General features: G+C 36.7%; 1 protein-coding gene across 7 annotated transcripts in view; it reads left to right on the top strand.

Moving 5' to 3' along the window:
- PHKA1 (phosphorylase kinase regulatory subunit alpha 1) overlaps window positions 1–23,632 on the top strand; it is a 131,140-nt gene that overhangs the window by 49,091 nt on the left and 58,417 nt on the right. For all 7 annotated transcript variants that reach the window (XM_060292559.1, XM_060292560.1, XM_060292562.1 and 4 more), the window contains one exon: window positions 1,708–1,842. In XM_060292559.1, coding sequence (XP_060148542.1) covers window positions 1,708–1,842 — 135 coding nt within the window. The remainder of the gene's footprint in view (window positions 1–1,707; window positions 1,843–23,632) is intronic.

Raw genomic sequence — 23,632 nt, forward strand, 5'->3', positions numbered from 1 at the left:
CCTCTGCAGAACTCTGAGGCTCAGGAGAATGCAATTTGGAAATCATTACCCAAGGATAAAATACAAGTTCCTTAAAGTGACACACATGCTCTCCATGATGATCTAACCCCTATTTGCCTTTCCAGATTCATTTTGTTGGTGGTTGGTGGGGGGGTTGTTTGTTTTTTGTGTGTTTTTTTCCACTGTGCAAGGTGTTTCATGCTACAGCAATATGGAAATGTATGTAGTCCCCACCCCATCTCTTACACACACACACACACAAACACACAAACACATACTTTTCCATTTTCATGTTTTATGATCATTCTGGATCTTCTACCTAAAATGGCTTTCCCAATTCCTATTCCCTTCTTTCTCCTGGCTAACTTATTCATTCTTTCAAGTTCACCTTAGACATCAGGAAGCCTTTTCTGAAACTTCCCCCTGCCAACTCCAGACTAGATAGGTGTCACTCTTGGGTGATCACACAATGTTCTGTGCATATATTTATTTACTTAACAGGTTATTTTATAATGAGTTTATGTGTGTGTCACTTTCATTACACTATGAGCTCCTTGAGGGAGAGACTAACATATTCATCTCTAAATCCCTAGTGCCTAGCATAGTACCTTACCATTTAAGTGCTTAGTAAATGTTTATTAATGAATGAATAGATGACCACATATGTTTCCCTGGACTTTTGTCAGCCCACTATTATTCTTCCTCTGTATATTTTTCCTGGAGAATCTTTGTTGTTTTCAGTTAGAAGTAATCAAGATGGTGTTATGTCCAGGGGACTCTGTAATCACCATACCCTGCATATCCTGCCCCAGACCACAGCAGCACAACACCATGAGGTCCCCAAGGTAGAAAAATACACAAAAGATAATGGCAAAGGAATGCAGAGTAGCACTTTTTTAACTAGGCTTTTGCCCCCCAAACTCAACAAATACAATACTTGTAAGCTGGAATGAACCAAATGGCACCTTCATTTTCTTATAAACCCAATTCAACATATCTAGCAGTACTAGAGGAGCAGGAATAGGGTACATGTTTGCCCCTGGTGCTTAGCATTAAGCCAGCTGAGGCCCCATTCAGGTTATTGGCCTCCAGACAGATTATCAGTCCCACAGAGGGGGAATAAACAGAAGAGTCAGTGAGGTGGCCTGGACTTCTCCTTTGTGAGTATGATTACCACTTTTGAGACATGAGTGTGAGAGGAAGAAAAGGGAGCTGTCCAGGTTTGGCAGGCTCTGAGTCTAGAGAAGTCTTATCCCCATCCCCCAAAACAACTACACAGAGTTTCAAATATGGTACCTCAGTGCTTTATCCTGAAGTTACCTTGCCTTCTACTGTTCTCTAGCTTTGAGCAATTCGTACCATTAGGGTGTTCTTTATTATCCTCATAATGCTGTCCCTGGTCTTTTTTTTCCTATTTAAACATAGAATCACAGATATAAGTGAGTGTGGCATTCTCTAGAAGCACATAGGTATTTAGACAAAAAACAGAATTAAATATTCTAATCATGAAATCTTGTTTCCTTTTCCATTTAGATAATATCATTATGTACCAAGCATGATGATTGTTTCATCAAGTCTACAATAACTGTTAATTTCCTTACCTTCCTTTTGTTTTCCCTTCAAAAAAATATTGTGTGGCTCGAGAGATCTTTAGGTTCCTATTGAAATAAAATTTTCTGTTGACCTCATCTTCTTTCTTTCCTATAGTTTCCATTCTAGCTGAGACAGAAGAAATCAAGGCCATTTTGAAGGACAAGGGAATTGATGTGGAGACCATTGCTGAGGTGCACCCCATCAGAGTACAACCAGCTTGTATTCTCAGCCACATTTATTCCAGCCTAGGTAAGGAGATTGGCCAGCCCGCTAGAATCAAAGCATTATTTGATACAGGCTGGTTTCCTTCCTTTTTATTTTTTTCTTGATCTTTATTGCTTTATTAAACTGCATCTGAAAAGGAATTTAGAGTCTCTGGAATCTAAGTTTCTAACCCTATATATCCTGAGCAGGCTTGATAATTTTCAGTGTGTTTTATGAACTCTTTGGTACAGAGGGCATGACTGTTATCAGGCAACTTTGTATCTTCATTCCAAGTGTGTGCTTAACCAACTTGTTCTTCTCCCCTTTCTTGGGACCTATATTTCCATTTTGAAAAAATGCTAACTTTATATACATTAATAGCCAAGGAACTTGTTTTTAGTTCTTTATACTTTGTCATGTAATGAATTAGTTGACAATATTTTAAAATTCCATTTCTTAATCTAATACTTATTTTTAATTAGTACTTATTTTTTATTCAACTTATATATTAAATTTGGTGATAGACACATTAAACAAATTACTACAAGTTAAAAATTTATGCAAGTTACTACAAATTTCACATTAAACAAATTACTACATTGTTAAAAAAAGGATGTGCAAAATTTCTAAACCACCCTTGTGGAAGGCTGAATAGTGGCCCCAAAAGATATTCAGGCCCTAATCCCTGGAACCTGTGAACATTACCATTTAAGGCAAAAGGGATTTTGTGGGTATGATTAGATTAAGGAGATTGAGATTGGTGGGGAGGATTATTTTGGATTATTCAGGTGGGCCCTAAGTATAATCACAAGTCTCCTTATAAGAGATACCCAGAGGGAGATCAGACTGTAGAAGTAAGAGATGTGATGACAGAAGCAAGTGATCAGAGTGATAAGGCTGTTAGGCTTATCCTCTAGAAGCTGGAAGAGTCAAGGAACAGATTCTCCCCTGGAGCCTCCAAAAGCAACCAGCCCTGCTTGACACCTTGATTTTTATTTTACGTCATGGTAGCCATAAGGTTCATTTTGAACTTCTCATCTCCAGAACTGTAAGAGTATAAGTGTATGTTGTTTTAAGCTACTGAGTTTATGTTACTTTGTCATAGCACCAATGGGAAATTAATACAATCTTAAATCAAGCCACAAAGTAAATTTATAAATGAAGAATGTACCTTACATAGTAGATTGCCACTTACAAACCCTAGTTGTGTGTGTACTTTTTTTCTTCACCAAGAGTGGTCTGTTAGTAATTAAAGCCAAACCAAATTTTGTCCGGCTCAAAACCAGCCTCCATCCCTTTTTACTAACACCTACTCCAAACACTCAATTTCTGTGGCAGTTATGTAGGTCTAAATTGAGAGGGAATCAACCAAGGAGGGAAGGACCAACAGTCAGAGCTGACTGTTCTTTATCTTTCCTAGCACCCACATTTTATGCCAGCACGACCTGAACTCCCAGAGCTATTAACATTACATTTGGCTTTAGGAATATATGGATTTCCCCCACTCTTCCATTCTAGCCATAATGTAGAAAATCCCTTTTCTTTTTAAATTAAGTGCAAAATTGGAAGTTCCTAAAGAAATTTTACCAAAAAAATGGAAAACTAAAATATAAACACATAGAAATTATCAAGTTTATTGAATATAGGTCTCAGGTCCTAATAAATAAAACCTAGCCACAAATTAGCTTGAATAGTACAAATTACTGAACCCCTGGTTCCCTCCACTGACTCAGCCCTATTAGTGGTAAATGCCAAGTCAAGACTCTGAAACTTCTGAGATTAATTTGGATTGATGCTTTACTAGGTGGGATGGGGTACCTCAGTCCTTTCTAGAACCTGCTTCCTGGGTTTTTTTTTAATCTCCTTGGCTATTCCCTCTAGCTTCAGACTATAATGTACTCCTAGTCTCCAGATACCAGTCCCCTAGCACTAAATCTCTTGAAATAAGGAAGGTATTTCTCTATCTAGCCCAAATCTTACTCCATGAATATTATTTGATCTTGTAATTACTATCTTCTTTGCCCTTCTGAGAAGTCTCTATGGTTTGGGGTCTGTGGAAGTCCTGTTGATGCCTTTGATGTGATTCTCTCTGGCTCTCACTTAAAAGTTGATGCCTTTTACCCTTTTCTTCTTCACATCCGTTGTTGTAAACTCAGCATAATCTTACGAGGATATACGTAACTTCCAAGCTCTGGGACTTCATTCCTGGAATCTACCTGCATCACATCAGATCTCTCTAACAAACAGAAGCAAACTCCTTACTGACTACTTTTTCAAAGTCTGCACTTTGTTTTGGGCCTCTTACGAAGTTATCATTTCCTAGCCAGAGAAAATAGGGACTACTAGGTCTTCGGGACTTCAGTTTAATGAATGCACAAACATTTCAGGGACTCAAGTAGCAAGTTATATTTATTTTCCAAATGTGCTCCTTCATTCGCTTCATTCATTCATTCTTTCATAAGGCTCTATTGCTTACTTTTATGTACCAGGCACTGGGTGTGATGCTGTGAGAGACATAGACATATAACCAAATAATTATAGTACAGTCTTATAAATGCTATAACAATGGCATTACGTACAAAGTACAGGAGAAAGAGAATAGATTTGCCTGGGAAGGTCAAGAAAGGCACGTTTTGATGATTTATAAAATGAGTGACTCTTCATAATTCTATTATTGCAATAATTTCACAATAACAAAAATGCTTTCTTTTAAATTTATTTATTTATTTTTGGCTGCGTTGGGTCTTCGTTGCTGTGTGCAGGCTTTCTCTAGTTGTGGTGAGCAGGGGCTACTCTTCGTTGCGGTGCATGGGCTTCTCATTGTGGTGGCTTCTCTTGTTGCAGAGCACGGGCTCTAGGCACCTGGGCTTCAGTAGTTGTGGCACGCAGATTCAATAGTTGTGGCTCGTGGACTCTAGAGCTCAGGTTTAGTAGTTGTGGTGCCCAGGCTTAGTTGCTTTGTGGCATGTGGGATCTTCCCAGACAGGCTCGAGCCCATGTCCCCTGCATTGGCAGGCGGATTCTTAACTACTGCGCCACCAGGGAAGCCCCAAAGTTGCTTTAAGGATATATTGAATGACAGCTGTAATTCCACCAAGGAAAACAGGCTATTTCTTCACCAGGTATGTTTATTTATATATGTTCCCAGAAGTGGGATTCTGTGCCTCACCTCAAACACTCAGTATTTCAGTTCTATAATTTTTTTTTTAATTTTTAAATATTATGTTGTTAATCAACTTTGGGAACATAAGAACTTTATAGGAGAGTGCTGTCAGAAACATGGTGGAGTGAAAAGCTACCTTTGTCTCTCCCCTTGAAGCTACAACCAGTAAAACATCTACAACACAACGAAGGTGCCTTTGCCCAACACAACAGGATGCCAGAGAATTCCACACATCTGTACATCTATAGGTGGGTGAACTGGAACACATAGAGGAGGCAGAACAGAGGGAACAGTGGAGTTGGTACCTGCAATCCCAGCCCTCTGACTGTGGCAGCTGAGCCCATAGCTTCAGAAAACCCAATAGCAGCAGGGGAAGCAGCACGCATGACTCTGCCTGCCACCACAGGCAACTTAGCAGCAGGAACAGTGGGGCCTGGGACCCCATCCCTCCAGTCACTGAGGAACCCATGACCCCAGACTCTTGCCCCACTATTTGCATTGGTAGAGCCCCCGAACCTGACAGCACTAGACACAGTGGAGGCATCTGTGCAACCCCAGCTTCCCCTCCCACACTGTTCCCCTCCCCCCACAGCAGAGCCTGTGTCTCAGGGGATCTCCCACAAAAGAGAAGAGCCCATCATCCCAGTAATGACAGCAGCTCTGGCAGAAGCAATACAGCAATAAGCCTAGAGGCACAAGAAGCAACAGCAAAAGCACAGAGCCACACCTGTTACACATATGGTGGAGGCTGGAAAGTGCCAACTCTCAAGTATAACCAGAGGTAGCTCAGGTGAGCGAAACCAAAAACTTGTGTGATAGCGCCACCTACTGGAAAGCAAAAGAAAGGATTGTAACTCCTAACCGGTCATTTAACTTCAAATGTGCCAGCAGAGGAACAATTCATCAAGCAATATGAAGAATCACAGTAACACTATATCACAAAAAGAAAATGACAATTCTCCAGAAGCCAAACTTAAAGTCATGGAATATTGAGATCTAACTGATAGAGCCATCATATAGAGCCATCAAAATAGCCATCATGAAGAAACTCAATGAGATACAAGAAAACTCAGAAAGGCAGTGTAATGAGCTCAGGAATAAAATTAATGAACAGAAGGAATACTTTACCAAAAAGATTGAAACTCTAAAGAAGAACCAAACAGAAATTCTGGAAATGAGAAACACAATAAACAAGATGAAAATGCATTAGAAAGGATTGGAAATAAAGCAGACAATATGGAAGAGAGCATTAGTGAACTCAAAGATAGAAACCTAGAAATGATACAAGTAAAAGAGGAAAGAGAAGTAAGACATATATAAAAAGAGGAAATCCTATGAGAGCTACACATCTCTTTTAGGAAAGGCAGCATTGGGATAATAGGTATCCCAGAAGAAGAGAGGAAGAGCAATTATTTAAAGAAACAATAGCTGAGATCTTCCCAAACATGGGGAAGAAACTGGACAATCAAGTCTGTGAAGCAATGAGAACACCTAATTAAACTCATTGCAAAAAGACCTTTTCCAAGACACATTAAAATTGTCAAAAGTTAATGACAAAGAGGGGACTTCCCTAGTGGAGCAGTAGTGAAGACTCTGTGCTCTCAATGCAGTTCCCTAGTCAGGGAACTAGATCCCACATGCATGCAGCAACTAAGAGTCCACATGCTGCAACTAAGGAGGCATCGAGCAACAACTAAAGAGCCCTCCTGCTGCAACTAAGGAGCCCATATGCTGCAACTAAGGATCCCACGTGCTGTAAGTAAGGAGCCCACCTGCCACAACTAAGGAGCCCGCCTGCTGCAACTAAGACCCAGCGCGACCAAATAAATACAATTTTTTTTAAAATAAAGTTAATGACAAAGAATTTTAAAGGCAGCCAGGGAAAAAAGGATGGTGCCTACAAAGGAACCCCTATTAGGCTATCAGCAGATTGCTCAGCAGAAACCCTAACATCCAGGAGAGAGTGAAATGACATTTTCAAAATACTGAAAGAAAAACTGTCACCCCAGAATACTCTATCTAGCAAAATTATCATTCAGATATGAAGGAGAAATAAAGTCTCCCAGACAAAAGCTGAGGGAATTCATCAACACTAGACCTGCCTTACAAGAGATATTGAAAGGAGCTCTTCTACCAGAAACAAAATAGCAAAAATACATAAAACTTTAAGTAGGGTGATAAATAGAATCAGAAAACTGCAGCTCTTTATCAGAACAGATTTTTAAACACTATTATAAAGGTTAAAGGGGAACAAAGAAAGCAGAAAAATAATTATAGCTATCTTATTTTGGTAACAAACCCACAACCATAAAAAGGGATAATTTGAGACAACAAAAACACTAAAAGGGGAGGAGGAAAAGGATGGAATTCATATAGGTGAGTGAACATAAGATGCTATCAGCAGAAAAAGGACTATTTTATCTATGAGAAATTTTATACAAACCTCATGGTAACCACAAAAATAAACATAAAATAGAGACACACACACACAGAGAAGAAACTGAGAAAAATATCACAGAAAACCATCAAACCAAAATGGCAGACAGAAACAAAAGGAAAAAGAAACAGTGGAGATATAGAGCTACCAGAAAACAAAAGATAAAATGGCAGTATTAAGTCCTCATATATCAATAATCAACCTAAATATAAATAAATTGAATTCACCAAATGACACACAGTGGCTGGATGGATTAAAAAACAAGACCCAACTATTTGCTGCCTCCAAGAGGCACATCTCAACTCTAAAGACAAACATAGGCCGAAGGGAAGGGATGTAAAATGATATTCCAAGCAAATAGCAGCCAAATGAAGGCAGGTGTAGCCATATTCATATCAGATGAAATAAAGCCAAAAAAGGTAATAAGAAATAAAAATGGACAGTATATAATGATAAAAGGGACAGTTCATCAAAAGACATAACAGTGATTAGTATATACGCACCTAACATGGAAGCACCAAATTGTATAAAACAATTATTAACAGGCCTAAAGGGAGAAATTGACAGCAACACAATAATAGTAGGGGACTTTAACACCCCACTTAACATCAGTGGTTAGATCATCCAGACAGAAAGTCAACAAGGAAACAACAGTCTTAAATGAAACTTTTGACCAGATGGATTTGATAGATTTGTATAGAACATTCCATCCAAATGCAGCAGAATACACATATGTTCTCAAGTGTATATGAAACTTTCTCAAGGATAGACCATATTTTGGGACACAAAACAAGTCTCAATAAATTTAAGAAGATTGAAATCACATCAAGCATCTTTTCTGATCACAATGGAATGAAACTACAAATCAACTACAAGAAGAAAACTGGAAAAATCACAGATATGTGCAGAATGAATAGCATCCTACTGAACAACTATTGGGGCAACGAAGAAATCAAAGGAGAAATCAAAAATTACTTGAAGACAAGTGAAAATGAAAATACGACATATCAAAATCTATGGGATGCAACAAAAACTGGGAGGGAGGTTTATAGCAATACAGGCCTACCTCAAGAAACAAAACTGAGCAGCACCAGAAACCAGAGCCCAGGCTCCAGGACCAAATGTTGGCCTGGGCCAGGAGCTGGACCCCCACAGACTCATAGGACCCTCAAAGAGCTGCTGCTGCCAGGGGAGTCACTGGAACTCAGATGTCCCATCCTAGTGTTACCTTGCCAGCTCTGAGGTGGGGCCTGACAGTGGAAACCCCATCCCCTGCCCACAGGTAGAGAAGAATTTTTTTTTTAGAAAGAAACAAAACTCTCAAATAAACAGTCTAACCTTACACCTAAAGGAACTAGAAAAAGAAAAACAAAACCCAAGTTAATTGAAGGGAGGAAATAATAAAGATCAGAGTTGAAATAAATGAAATAGAGGCTAAAAAGGCAATAGAAAAGATCAATGAAACTAAGAGCTGTCTTTAAAAAGATAAACAAAATCAACAAACCATTAGCTAGACTCACCAAGAAAAAAAGAGAGAAGGCCCTGATAAACAAATCAGAAGTGAAAGAGGATAAAGAACAATGGATACCACAGAAGTACAAAGAATTATAAAAGAATATTATAAACAGCCATACACCAACAAATTGGACAACCTAGAAGAAATGGACAGATTCTTAGATTTATACAACCTTCCAAGACCAAACCATGAAGAAATAGAAAACTTGAGTAGACCAAGTACTATTACAGAGGTTGAAACAGTAATCAAAAAAGCTCCCCCAAAACAAAAGTCCAGGACCAGACAGCTTCACAGGTGAATTCTACCAAACATTCAAAGAAGATTTTATACCTATCCTTCTCAAACTATTGCCAAAAAATTGACGGGAACACTTCCTAACTCATTTTACAAGGCCAACATCACTCTGATGTCAAAACCAGACAAAGACAACACAAAAAAAGAAAATTACAGACCAGTATTTCTGATAAACATAAATGCAAAAATCCCCAACAAAATATTAGCAAACCAAAGTCAACATCTAAAGCAAACCAAATTCAACATCTAAAGGGTCCTACACCATCCATGATCAAGTGGGATTTATTCCAGGGATGCAAGGATGGTTCACCATCTGTAGATCAATCAACGTGATACACCATATTAACGAAATGAAGGATTAAAAACCATATTATCATCTCAGTAGATGCGGAAAAAGCATTTGACAGAACTTAACCCTCATTCATGATAAAAACTCAATAAAGTGGGTATGCAGGGAACATACCTCAACAAAATAAAGGTCATATATGACAAACCCACAGCTACCATCATACTCAATGGTGAAAAATTGAAAGCTGTCTCTCTAAGATCAGGAACAAGACAAGGATGCCCACTCTTGCCACTCCTATTCAACATAGTATTAGAAGTCCTAGCCTGAGCAGTTAGGAGAGAAAAAGAAATAAAAGGCATCCAAATTGTAAAGGAAGAAGTAAAACTGTCACTATTTGCAGATGACATGATTTTATATAGAGAGAATCCTAAAGACTCCACCAAAAAACTATTAGAAATAATAAATGAATACAGCAAAATTTCAGGATACAAAATCAAAATATAAATATCTGTTACATTCCTATATGCTAACTATGAGCTAGCAGAAAGAGAAATTAAGAAACTAGGAATATGCTCAACATTGTTAATCATCAGAGAAGTGCAAATTAAAACCACAGTGAGATATCACCTCATGCCTGTCAGAATGGCTATCAAAAAGAACACAAATAACAAATGTTGGAGAAAAGGGAACCCTTGTACACTGTTGGTGGGAATGTAAATTGGTGCAGCCATGTGGAAAACAATATGGAGGTTTCTCAAAAAACTAAAAATAGAACTACCATATGACCCAGCAATTCCACTCCTGGCTATATATCTGAAAAAAATGAAAATACTAATCTGAAAACATGCGTGCACCCCAATGTTCACATTCACAGCAGAAGTATTTACAGTAACCAAGATATGGAAGCAACCGAAATGTCCATCAACAGATGAATGGATAAAGAAGATGTATACACACAATGAAATACTACTCAGCCATATAAAAGAATGAAATTTTGCCATTTGCAACAACATGGGTGGACTTGGAGGGTGTTGTGCTAAGTGAAATAAGTCAGACAGAGAAAGACAAATACTGTATGATATCACTTATATGAGGAATCTAAAAATACAACAAACTAGTGAGTATAACTAAAAAGAAACAGATTCACAGATATAGAGAACAAACTAGTGGTCAGCAGTAGGGAGTGGGAAGGGGGAAGGGGGAAGGGGGAAGGGGCACGACAGGGGTAGGGGATTCAGAAGTACAAACTACTATGTATAAAATAAATATACTACAAGGATATATTGTACAGCACAGCGAATATAGCCAATATTTTATAATAACTATAAATGGAGTATAATCTTTAAAAATTGTGAATCACTATGTTGTACACCTGAAACATAATATTGTACGTCAACTATACCTCAATAAAAATTTTGAAACACGATTTCTGGTGTATTGATAATTATTAAAATAATCCACTAAAATCTAAATACTGTACTCTGCTAACTTGATATCTACAATCATCCCTTTAAAATATACATGAGCAAGATATTCAACAACAACAACAACAACAAAATGACAATATCTAGGAATTAACCAAGGAGGTAAAAGACCTATACAGTGAAAACTATAAGACATTGTTGAAAGAAATTGAAGAAGAAACAAATAAATGGAAAGATATTCCACGTTCATGGATTGCAGTAATAAACATTGTCAAAATGTCCTTATTAATCAATCTACAGATTCAATGTAATCCTTATCAAAATCCCAAGGACATTTTTCACAGAAATAGAAGAAAAAATTCTTAAATTTATATGGAACCACAAAAGGCCCCAAATAGCCAAAGTAATCCTGAGAAAAAAGAGCAAAGCTGGAAGTATCACACTCCCTGATTTCAAACAGCAAAGCCACAGTAATCAGAACAGCATGGTATTGGCAGAAAAACAGATACATAGATCAATGGAACAGAATTGAGAGTCCAGAAATACACCCATGCATATATGGGTGTGTATATATATATATATATATATATATATATATATATGCATACACCCATGCATATATGGGCAAGTAATTTATAACAAAAGAGCAAAGAACATACAATGGAGAAAGGATTGTATCTTCAATAAATGGTGTTGGGAAAACTGGACAGTCACATGAAAAAATATGAAACTAGACCACTGTCTCACACCATACACAAAAATTAACTCAAAATGGATTAAAGACTTGAATATAATACCTGCAACTGTAAAACTCCTTGAAGAAAACATTGGCAGTACACTCTTTGACATCAGTCTTACCATTCTTTCTAGCTATGTCTCCTCAGGCAAGGGAAACAAAAATAAACAAGTGGGATTAACATTAAACTGAAAAGCTTCTGCACAGCAAAGGAAACCATCAATAAAATGAAAAGACAACCTACCAAATGGGAGAAGATATTTGCAAATGGTATATCTGATGAGGGGTTAATATCCAAAATATATTAAAAAAAAACTCATACAACTCAACAACCAACCTGATTAAAATGAGCAGAGGAACTGAATATACATTTTTCCAAGAAGACTTACAGATGGCCAATAGGCACATGAAAAGATGTTAAATATCACTAATTGTTAAGGAAGTGCAAGTCAAAAACCACAAAGAGATATCACCTCATACTTATAAGATTGAGTGTTATGAAAAAGACAGGAATAGAATACTACTTAGCCATAAAAAAGATGAAACCTTGCCATTTGTGAAAACATGGATGGACCTTGAGGGTGTTATGCTAAGTGAAATAAGTCAGACAGAAGGAGAAACACTGTATGATTTCACTCATATGTGGAATATAAAAAAAAACTATTAAAAGCAAACATGTAGATACAGAGAACAGAGTAGTAGTTACCAGAGGAGAAGGAACTGGAGAGTAGGGGGTGTGAAATCAATGTTTCCTCAATAAAAAAAAGAACTTTATAAATATTAAACTCAAATCTTTCTGTAATGCTAATTCTTTTCTAATTTATTAGTGCACAGAGATACATTTTCATAGTTATATTCAGTGTGTACATATTAACTTGTGCTGTTTTTTTCACTTATTCTTTCATGTAAGTATTTCCACATGTTGAAAGAGCTATATATTCATCAAATTTAAATAATTGTTTCCTTATTATTGGATACTTGAATTGTTTTCCAAACTTTTTATCCTTCTATGAATACCTTTTTATAGGCATTCATACATATACTCCTGTTTCCTTGGAGTATATTCTTAGAAAAAGGATTCTGGATAAAAGAGTATGAACAGCTTTTTAGCTTTTGTTACATGCTGCTGGATTATTCTTTAGAAAGACCAACCAATTTTTAGTGACATCAAAAAATATAAAATATACCTTTTTATTAATATTTTTACTACCCCATCAATGTTGGGTTTTTATCATTTGCTTTTGTTAGATCAATCGTTTTAATACACATCAAGTTATTCTAGTTTCCTTTCTTTAATTCCCAGTGAGGGTATGTGTTTTTTCATTTTTGCTTCACTTTTTAAAAAATTGTGTCTCCTATTGCTTGTATATCTATCAGGATCTGTACATTTTTGTATATATTTATCAATTCTTTATATTTTATTTAAGCTTTTGTCAATGAGGCTTGCATTGACTTTCTTTCTTTTAGATAATTATTTTCTTGCCTTTGTGCAACTTTTAGATAATTATGTCTTTTAGATAATTTCTTTCTTTTAGATAATTATTTTCTTGCCTTTGTGCAACTTTTTCAACATCAGATACATCCATTTTATCAAGATGTATCTTTCATTTCTTCAGGAATTGTGAGTTTATCTCCTAGTTTCATTTGAATAGATATACTATTCTCATTCTCTCCAATTTTCACAAGTAGCAGGTTATCTGATTCCAAATTCCTATATACATGTTGACTGCAGGGAACTGGAAGATAGAGAAAAGTGCAAAAGAAAAGATAAAAATCTTTAAATTATAAATCTATAATTCTCCAGTCTCGGGAAATCACTGTTTCCATTTTGGAATATTTGCTTCCAATCATTTTTTGTAAAGTAAATACACAATTGTTTTTAGAAAAATGGTGTCAGAAAGAACAGTCTACAGTCTGTTTCTTGCAGCATAATATATGCTGAACCCTATTATATTTTCTTAAATAACCCCTACAACAGTATTTTAATATCTATGTTAGCATAATATCATGAATTGGTTTTTGGTCATATTGATGATAAATTTTTTTTTCATAAAATAAATAGCCTTTTTTTTCTATTTACTTTGCACATTATCTACTTATATTCTTTTCCCTTTTTTCTACTGGAAAATTGTCAGTTTCTTATTGGTTTATACAAGATTTATTATCCATGAGGGATGCTAACACTTTGTCTTCCATATGTTAATTGCAATACGTTGCTATTTTACTATTTGCCCTTTAATTTTACATTTATTTTGATATAGAGAAGTTTTACATTTTTACGAAGTAAAATTTTCTCCTTTTTGATTTCTTTTTTGCTGTTATGCTCAGAAAGATCCATCCCTAGATCAGCTACATTTTCACTGCATTTTCTCTTAGTTCTTTATGGTTACAATTTTACATGTAACTCTTAGTCTAGAATTTTAAGTTTAGTTTATCTTATGAGGTAAGAATTATAACTTGTTTGCCAAATACTTAGCCCATCTTTCCAGCACTGTTGATTGAATAGTTCATATAAACACTCTTTTGAAATGCCACCTTTATCATTTACTGTACATACATAGAATCACACAAGTATGTGAATACACACACAAGTATGTGTATGCTTCTGGTCTTACTTTTTGGTGATGTTGATCAGTTTCTCCTTTCCTAGTACCACAGTTTTTAAGTTATCATAGTTTCAGCCTCACCAATGATTAGAGAACTGTAAGGTAAAACAACAATGAAATATAAGGTTTTGCCTATCAATTTTATAAAAGCTAAGATTGATAATATCCAGTGCTGGTGATTATGTGGGGAAATGAACACTCTCAGCACTCCTGGTAGTAATGTAAATCAGAGGCAGTTTGGCATCACCTATAAAAAATTTTAATGCCCATACCTTTGTCCAACAACCTTACTTCTAGGAATCTATCTTATATAACACTCACATGAGTGCATAAGAATATATGTACAAAGATGTTCATTACAACATAATTTGTTGTATGGCAAAACAACATTTAGAAGCAACCTAATGTATATGAACAAGAATGGTTGAATTATGATATGTTGTGCCACAGTTTAAAAGAATAAGGTAGACTTTCAGCTTCCAGCTATGTTGAAATAGCTTTTATCAGACTAAGCTTCATAGTAAGAACAACTACCCTGGATGGATTTTAAAAATAAAAGCGAATGAAGGCGTCAGAAAGTAATTAAGACAGCCAAGACATGAGAAGCCAAAACCCTGGAGAGAAGAGGACCTCGGAGAAGTAAGCTCACCTCTCTCTGTGCACTCTCCTTTTGAGGCATTTGCTACTGCTTAAGCTGTGCTTGCATGGAGTGAGGGGCCAAGAAACCAAGTATAAAGTGGCACTGCTAGGAAGACAGAAATTCCATTTCAGGACCTTTTTATGTGGAAGGGGATATGATAAACACCTGAGGCTTTCAGTTGAATCCCTGAAGGATGGGCTACACCCTAAAAGTAAAGGCAAATCAGAAATAGACCATTTCTCGGAAAGTCTGAAACACAAAGCCTAAAACACAAATAAATGGAAATACATCCATGTTCATAGATTGGAAGAGTTAATATTGTTAAGACATCAGTACTATCCAAAATGATTGACAGATTCAGTACAATCTCTATCAAAAACCCAATGACATTTTTAGCAAAAATAGAGAAGTTCATCCTAAAATTCATATAGAACCTCAAGGGACCCCAAAACAATCTGGAAAAAGAACAAAAATGGAAAACCTACATTCCCTGATTTCATAACTTACAAAACTACAGTAATCAAAAGAGTATAGTATTAGCATAAGGAAATCTGTAGAAAAATGGAATAAAATAGAAATCCCAGAAATAAACCCTTACAGATATGGTAAAATGATATTTGACAAAGATGCCCAGTCCATTCACTGGGTAAAAGAACAGTCTTCTCAAGACATGGTGCTGGGAAAACTGGATATCCAGGTGCAAAAGAATGAAGTTGGACCCTTGCTTTATACCATATACAAAAATTAACTCAAAATGGATCAAAGTCCTAAACCCAAGAGCTAAAATTATAAAACCCTTAGAAGAGAATAGAGGGGAAAGCTGCATAACATTGGATTTGGCAATGATTTCTTGGAAATAACACCAAAAGCACAGGCAACAAAAGAAAAATTAGATAAGTTAGACTTCATCAACATTTAAAACTTATGTGTCAGTGAGACCAGCTCGGTGCTTTGTGACCACCTAGAGGGGTGGGATAGAGAGGGTGGGAGGGAGACGCAAGAGGGAGGTGATATGGGGGTTATATGTATACGTATAGCCAATTCACTTTGTTATACGGCAGAAACTAACACAACATTGTAAAGCAATTGTGCTCCAATAAAGATGTTAAAAAAAAACTTATGTGCATCAAAGAACACCATCAAAAGTGTGAAAAGACAACCCATAGAATGAGAGAAAATATTTGCGGATCATATATCTGGCAAAGTGTTAATATCCAAAATGTATAAAGAACTCATACAACTCAACAACAAAAACCAAAGCAACCCCCCAAAATCATCTATAGATCCAATGCAATCCTATCAAAATTCCAATAGCATTTTTCACAGAAATAGAAATAACAATTCTAAAATTCATATGGAAACATGAAAGACTCCTTATAGCCAAAGCAATCCTGATAAAGAAGAACAAGACTGAAGGCTTTAAACTTCCTGATTTCAAACTATATTACAAAACTATAGTAATCAAAAGAGTATGGTACTGGCATAAAAATAGACACATATACAAATGGAACAGAATCAAGGCCAGAAATAAACCCACACCTATATGGTCAGCTAATGTGTGACAAGGGAGCCAAGAATGCTAAATGGGACAAGGATGATCTCTGACAAATCATGCTGGGAAAACTGGATATCCACATGCAAAAGAATGAAATCAGACCCCTATCTTACACCATTCATAAAAATTAACTCAAAGTAGATTAAGCACACACACACACACACACACACGTTTTTTTGGCTGCACTGGGTCTTCATTGCTGTGCGCAGGCTTTCTCTAGTTGTGGCGAGCAGGGGCTACTCTTCATTGTGGTGCATGGACTTCTTATTGTGGTGGCTTCTCTTGTTGCAGAGCGTGGGCTCTAGGTGCATGAGCTTCAGTAGTTGCAGCACTCAGGCTCAGTAGTTGTGGCACATGGGCCCTAGAGCACGTGGGCTTCAGTAGTTGTGGCACATGGGCTCACTAGTTGTGGTGTACAGGCTCTAGGGCACACAGGCTTCAGTAGTTACAGTGTGCAGGCTCAGTAGTTGTGGCACACGGGCTTGGTTGCTCCACAGCATGTGGGACCTTCCCGGACCAGTGATCCAACCCATGTCCCCTGCATTGGCAGGCGGATTCTTAACCACTGTGCCACCAGGGAAATCCCAGATTAAGCACTTAAATGTAAGATGTAAAACTAAAATGCCTGGAAGAAAATATAAGGTAAAAGTTCCTTGACATCAGTCTTGGCAATGATTTTTTTAATATGACATGAAAAGCACAAGCAAAAAAGCAAAAATCAGTAGGTGGGACTACATCAAACTAAAAAGCTTTTGCCCAGCCAAAGAAAGAATCAAAAAAGTGTAAAGCCAACCTATGGGCTGGGAGAAAATATTTCCAAATCATATATCTGATAAGGGGTTAATATCCAAAAAATATAAAGAACTCATACAACTCAATAGCAAAAAAGGAAACAATTTAATTTAAAAAATGGACAGAGGAGGGCTTCCCTGGTGGTTCAGTGGTTGAGAGTCTGCCTGCCGATGCAGGGGACATGGGTTTGTGCCCCGCTCCGGGAAGATCCCACATACCGCGGAGCGGCTAGGCCCATGAGCCATGGCCACTGAGCCTGTGCGTCTGGAGCCTGTGCTCTGCAACGGGAGAGGCCACAACAGTGAGAGGCCTGCGTACCTCAAAAAAAAAAAAAAAGGACAGAGGACTTGAATAGACACTTTTCCAAAGAAGACATCCAAATGACCAATAAGTACATGAAAAGGTACTCAACATCACTAACCATCAGGGAAATGCAAATCAAAACCACAGCATGATACCACCTCACACCTGTTAGAATGGCTGCTATCAAAAACAAAAACAAAACAGGAAGGCTGGGAAGGATGTAGAGAAAAGGGAACCCTTGTACACTGTTGGTGGGAATGTAAATTGATAGAGCTACTATGGAAAACAGTATGGAGGTTCCTCAAAAAATTAAAAATAGAACTACCATATGATCCAGAAATCCCACATCTGGGTATATATCTGAAGGAGATTAGATATCTTCACTCCCATGTTTATTGCAGTGTATTCACAATAGCCAAGACATGAAAGCAACCTAGGTGTACGTCAACAGATAAATGGGTAAAGAAAATGTGGTGTGTGTGTGTGTGTGTGTGTGTGTGTATAACAATAGAATATTATTCAGCCATGAGAAAAAGGAAATCCTGCCATATGTGCCAATATGCATGGATCTTGAGGGCATTTTGCTAAGTGAAATAAGTCAAACAGAGAAAGACAAATACTTATGGTCTCACTTATATATGGAAGCTAAAAACATCAAACTCATAAAAACAGTAGAATGGTGGTTGCCAGGAACTGAGGGGTAGAAGAAATGGGGAAGTGTTGGTCAAAGGTTACTAACTTTCAATTTTAGGATGAATACGTTTCTGGGATGTAATGTACAGCACAATGACTATAGTTAACAATAACACATTGTATACTCAAAAGTTGCTATGAGAGTAGAGCTTGTTATAGTCTCACCATAACAACAACAAAATGGCAGCTATTTGAGGTGAAGGATGCATTAACTAACCTTATTATGGTAAACATTTCACAGTTTATCTGCACATCAAGTCATCACATTGTACACCTTAAACTTACACAACGTTATATGTCAATTATATCTCAGTAAAGCTGGAGGAAATTTTTTAAAATAAAAAATCACACAAATACAATTTAAAAAGGCAAAGGACTTGAATAGACATTTTTCCAAAGAACATATACAAATGGTCAATAAGCACATGAAAAGAGGCTCAACAACACTAATCATTTGGGAAATGCCAATCAAAATCTCAGTGATATATCACTTCTTACTCATATAATAGCATGGCTATTTTAAAATAAATAAATAAAACCAAAAATAACAAGTGTTGATGAGAATGTGGAGACATTGGAACCCTTATGCTCTCTTGGTTGGAATATGAAATGGTGCAGCCACTGTGGAAAACACTGTGGCAAGTTCATAAAAATTAAACATAGAATTGACCATCAATTGCACTTCTATATATACTTCTGTATATAATACCCAAAGGAAGGGAAAGCAGGAACTCAAAACAGATATTTGTCACTAATGTTCAAAGCAGCATTAGTCCCAGTAGCCAAGAGGTAGAAATAACCCAAGTGTTCATTGACAGATGAATGGATAAACAAACTTTTGTATATATATGATAATATATTTTATATATTATATATATATAGGAATATTATTCATCTTTTTATTTAAAGGATGGAAATTCTAACACATGCCACAACATAGATGTACCTTAAAGACATTATATTATACTAAGTGAAGCAAGCCAGATAAAAAAGGATAAATATGTATGATTCCACCTATATGAAGTACTTGGTGTAGTCAAACTTATAGAGACAGAATATAGAATGGTGATTGCTATTCCAGGATTAAAGGGTGGTTGCCAGAGGTGGAGGGTAATGGAGAGTTACTGTTCAGTGGGTAAAAAGTTTCTGTTTGGGATGATGAAAAAGTCCTGGAGATGGATGGTGGTGATGGTTGCAGAACAATGTGAATGTACTTAATGCCACTGAGCTGTATGTTTAAAATGTTAAACTTTATGTTATATATATTTTACTACAATATAAGTCAATTAAATTTTAATATATTTTTTGAAACACAGATAATTCACATTTTGGGAGTTATCAGATGGGACTCATAAACTATGTTAATATATTCCAAAAATAGGTTTAGAAGATGAATTTCACTAGAAAACTATCAATAGAATGTATAAAAAAGGATCAAATAGAATTTCAAAACTGAAAAATACAATAAATGAAATTAAGAATGCAATAGATGAGGTTAACACCATATGAGACACAGCAGAAGAGAAGATTAATGAACTGAAAAGTAAATCGGTAGAAAATACCCCGTTAAAGCACATAGAAAAAAGGATTGAAAATTAAAAGAGCATTAAGAGACAGAGGGAAAAGGTCTGGAGCTCAAGAACAAGAAAAAGAATGGAACTGAAACTATTTGAAGAGATAACAATGAAAATTTTTTTCAAAACTTACTAAAGATAATCAAGTTACACTTTCAAAAAGGCTAAACATCTGTGAGCAAGATAAATACAAACCTAAATTTAATAATCAAACCTCTGTAAACCAAGACAACGAGAAAATCTTAAAAGAGACAGAGTTAAGAAAAGATAACATTGCTTTCAAAGGAACAGTGATCAAGCATACAGATGACTTTTCAACAAAACCAATGAACTCCACAGAACAACTGAAGGACACTTATAAATTACTAGGAGAAAATAACTGCCAGACTATAATTCTATATAATTCTATATCCAGGGAAAATATCCTTCAGAAATAAAGGTGATATTAAGGCATGTTCAGGTAAGTAAAAACTGAAAATATATTACTAGCAGACTCACACTAAAAGACACTAAAGGGAGTTCATTAGGCAGAAGAAAAATGATCACAGACAGAAGCATAGGAATGCAAGAAAAGAGAAATGGAAAGTGTAAATATAAAAGACTGTTGACTGTTTAAATCAACACTAATAACAATACCTTATGGATAAAATAACAAGTAGAAGTGAAATAAATGACAAAAATAGTAATAAATAAATAAAAGGCAGGATGTGAAGTCAAGATGTTATGAGATTCTTGCATTATTCAGGAAGTGTTAAAAACACTAATTTAACATAGCCTCTAATTAGTCAAGGATGCATGTTTTAATCTCGAAGGTAACTTTTGTCAAGTAGGAGTTCATGACAGAATTAAGCCCTACAGAAAATGGGGTTTTTCCGTTCTCCTGAGGGTGGTGCAGACTAGTTCCATTTTAAATACAAGGAAGATAAGTTAATATATGCAATGAATATCTAGATAATTAAGACGTAATCTCTGGTGGAATCCAGTTGAGAAGAGCTTCTCTGGAGTAACCATTAAAAGAATAATAAAAGAATGTCTTAAAAGCTGATGGAGGGGAAGTGCTACAATAAAATTCTTGATTAATCCAAAACAAGGCAAGAAAAGAGAAAAAAAGGAATAAATGGGACAAATGGAAATCAAGTAGTAATATGTAAGTTTTAAATCCAAATATTCAGTAATTTTATTAAATATAAATGGGCTAAATGCTTCAATTAAAAGACAGATTGTCAAGTTGCATAATAAAGCAAAATCCAACAACATACTACATAAAGGAGACTCACCTGAAATATAAGGACACAGGTTGAAAATAAAAGGATGGAAAACAATATGCCATGCAAATAGTAAACAAACTGAAACTGATGTAACTATGCTAATATCAAAGTTACTAAAGGCAAAAATATTAATAGAAATAATGAATAACATTTTATGGTGGTAAGGTGTCAGTTTAACAGGCAGCTATTAAAAATCTGAACATGCACATCCCCTGGGCCTATTATTTCCACTACTAGGTATATACTCAACAGAAATGCATACATATATGCTCTGAAAGACATGGACAATGTGCAGGAAAGAGTTAACATGACAGGTCAGAGAATGCTTTCCTTAGAAAGGCCTGCTTGCAAAGTTGGCCCTTGGCTAGCATCTGAAGACTTGGGTTTCAGGAAGGTTTCCACCATCCCCTAACTAATAAGGACAGTTTGCTCTGTCTAAATTGAGCAAACAACATGGCTTGTGCTGAATACCTGATTTCCTTCTGAGAGTCTAGAGTTTTGGTGCAGGCCAGGCAGAAGGTGCTCACGTGACCAGCACTTAATAAAAATATTGAGTACTGAGTCTCTACTGCTGGTAGGCAACATTTCACACGTGTTGTCACAGTTTGATGCTGGAAGAATTAAACACGTGCTGTGTGACCCTACTGGGACAGGATATTGGAAGCTTGTTCCTGGTTTCCTTTAGACTTTGCCCCATGCATGTTTTTTTTCCTTTACTGATTTTGCTTTACATCCTTTTGCTATAATAAATATTAGTGACAAGTATGACTATTTGCTGAGTCCCATGAGTCCTCCCATGATTCACCTCATCACCAAACCTGGGATGGTCTTCAGGACTCCCAACACACTGGTGATAGTGTTGGGATTGTCTAGAGTGACCTTAACTCACTTAAATATGGCAAAAGCATTGTTTGAGAAAAGGATGGTAGAGGATGACAAACCTGTGGTACCTGGGTGTCTATGGAGTTATCCATGGTATGAAAAAGCAACTGAGCTGCTCTCTGTTGTAAGAGGTAAAAGTTACCTATGGAATTTGAAAATGTTAGATCCAACTCCAAGAGAGTTGGCTCGAAGGATCCTCTGGCTACTTTTGGCCACAGTGGCTAAAGTGAGGGGGGAAAAGTACAGCCTGGGTGATGCCTTTGGTTTTTCTTTTCTCCTCCAGGCTGGAGGAGAAAGGGTCCAAACATTCCCAGAGGTGAACTTTGAATGGGCCAAAATGTTGAAAAGTTTGTGTGCCTTTTGTTCAAGTGGGAGGGGATAAAAAGGTTAAATCACTTTCCAGTGCTAGAGCAAAGTTTTATTTAAAAAAAATCAGAGGGAGAAAAACACTAACCACTGCTGCCATAGCCCTCTAGCCCCACTCCCACATTACAGCTGGGATCTCCCTGCAACTATAACATTAAGCTTGTAAATGCTGGATTTCCTGCTCAAGGTTTGAGTAAACTTTCGATTAGGGGAAAAGGAGGAACTTTTAAAAATGGCTTTGTATTTTGTGGCTCTTGCATCTGGATGTATGATAAACATTGATGTAAAATGTTATATTCTTGTAGTCTCATAAAGCTAGAGGGATCATCTTGATCAGGAAAAGTTGCAAAAAAGAAAAAAGAGCATCACTAGGATACAATTACCTTGCTTTTTGCTGCCAGTGGGCAGATTGGAATCCAAACTCTTTGAGTATTGGAAATAAAACTAGTCTCCATAACTAATGATTTTTGTTATCATTTTTTAACTATTGGAACTTCTGGAAAAAGGAAAAGACAACATGAAAAGAGAGGCAGTCTTCAGGTGAAAATACACTTTTTGAGTTTAAAAAGCAGTTTTTAGTTGCTAATGAGCTTTCGTGAAACCAAACGTCTGACTCTTAAGAAGCTGATGATTTTTTCATCCTGATGTGTGTATTTTTGACTGGGTTAGTTTGGACTGTAAGACACAATAAGAAGAGCTTAGCAAAGTCTTACTTGTCATTTGGACTTGGACCTAGACCACGGTTGACCAGCCCTGCACCATCTCAGCGTTGATGCTCCCTAAGAAAAGCCACTAGCTTTTCTGGCATCCTAAATTCACAGATTCTGATTGCCTGAACCTGACTCTCAGCTGAAACCTGATAAGGTCTGCTATAGACTGTTCGCACATCAGCACCAGATGTGCTGAACTGAAAGGAGGCACAGGCTAAATGAACTCTAAATGAACTACATAAACTTTAAATGAACTCAGACTTGGATTATTGCAGATTTGGATCACCCCTCTTGTGATCCTAAACTGTGAAACCATCCCTGGTGCTGGCTGGACCATTTGGGTCAGTTGAGTTGCAGATGCCCACAGGAAAAGTCTTGTTCTCTGATGGGACCATCTGAAATTGATCCTCTCATTGGCTGTATATTTCTGATACAAAAGCTGATTGCATTACTAATGTGATTTCTGCAAAAGCTGCAAATTGGAGGAGGGCCTAGCATGAGGAATGTGACCCCCTCCCCCACTCCTGACAGATCAAACTCTTGATCCTTTCTGAGGCTGTGTCACTGCTGTTGATGATTGTGTTTGA

The sequence above is a fragment of the Globicephala melas genome, chromosome X, assembly GCF_963455315.2.
Source record: "Globicephala melas chromosome X, mGloMel1.2, whole genome shotgun sequence".
NCBI lineage: Eukaryota > Metazoa > Chordata > Mammalia > Artiodactyla > Delphinidae > Globicephala > Globicephala melas.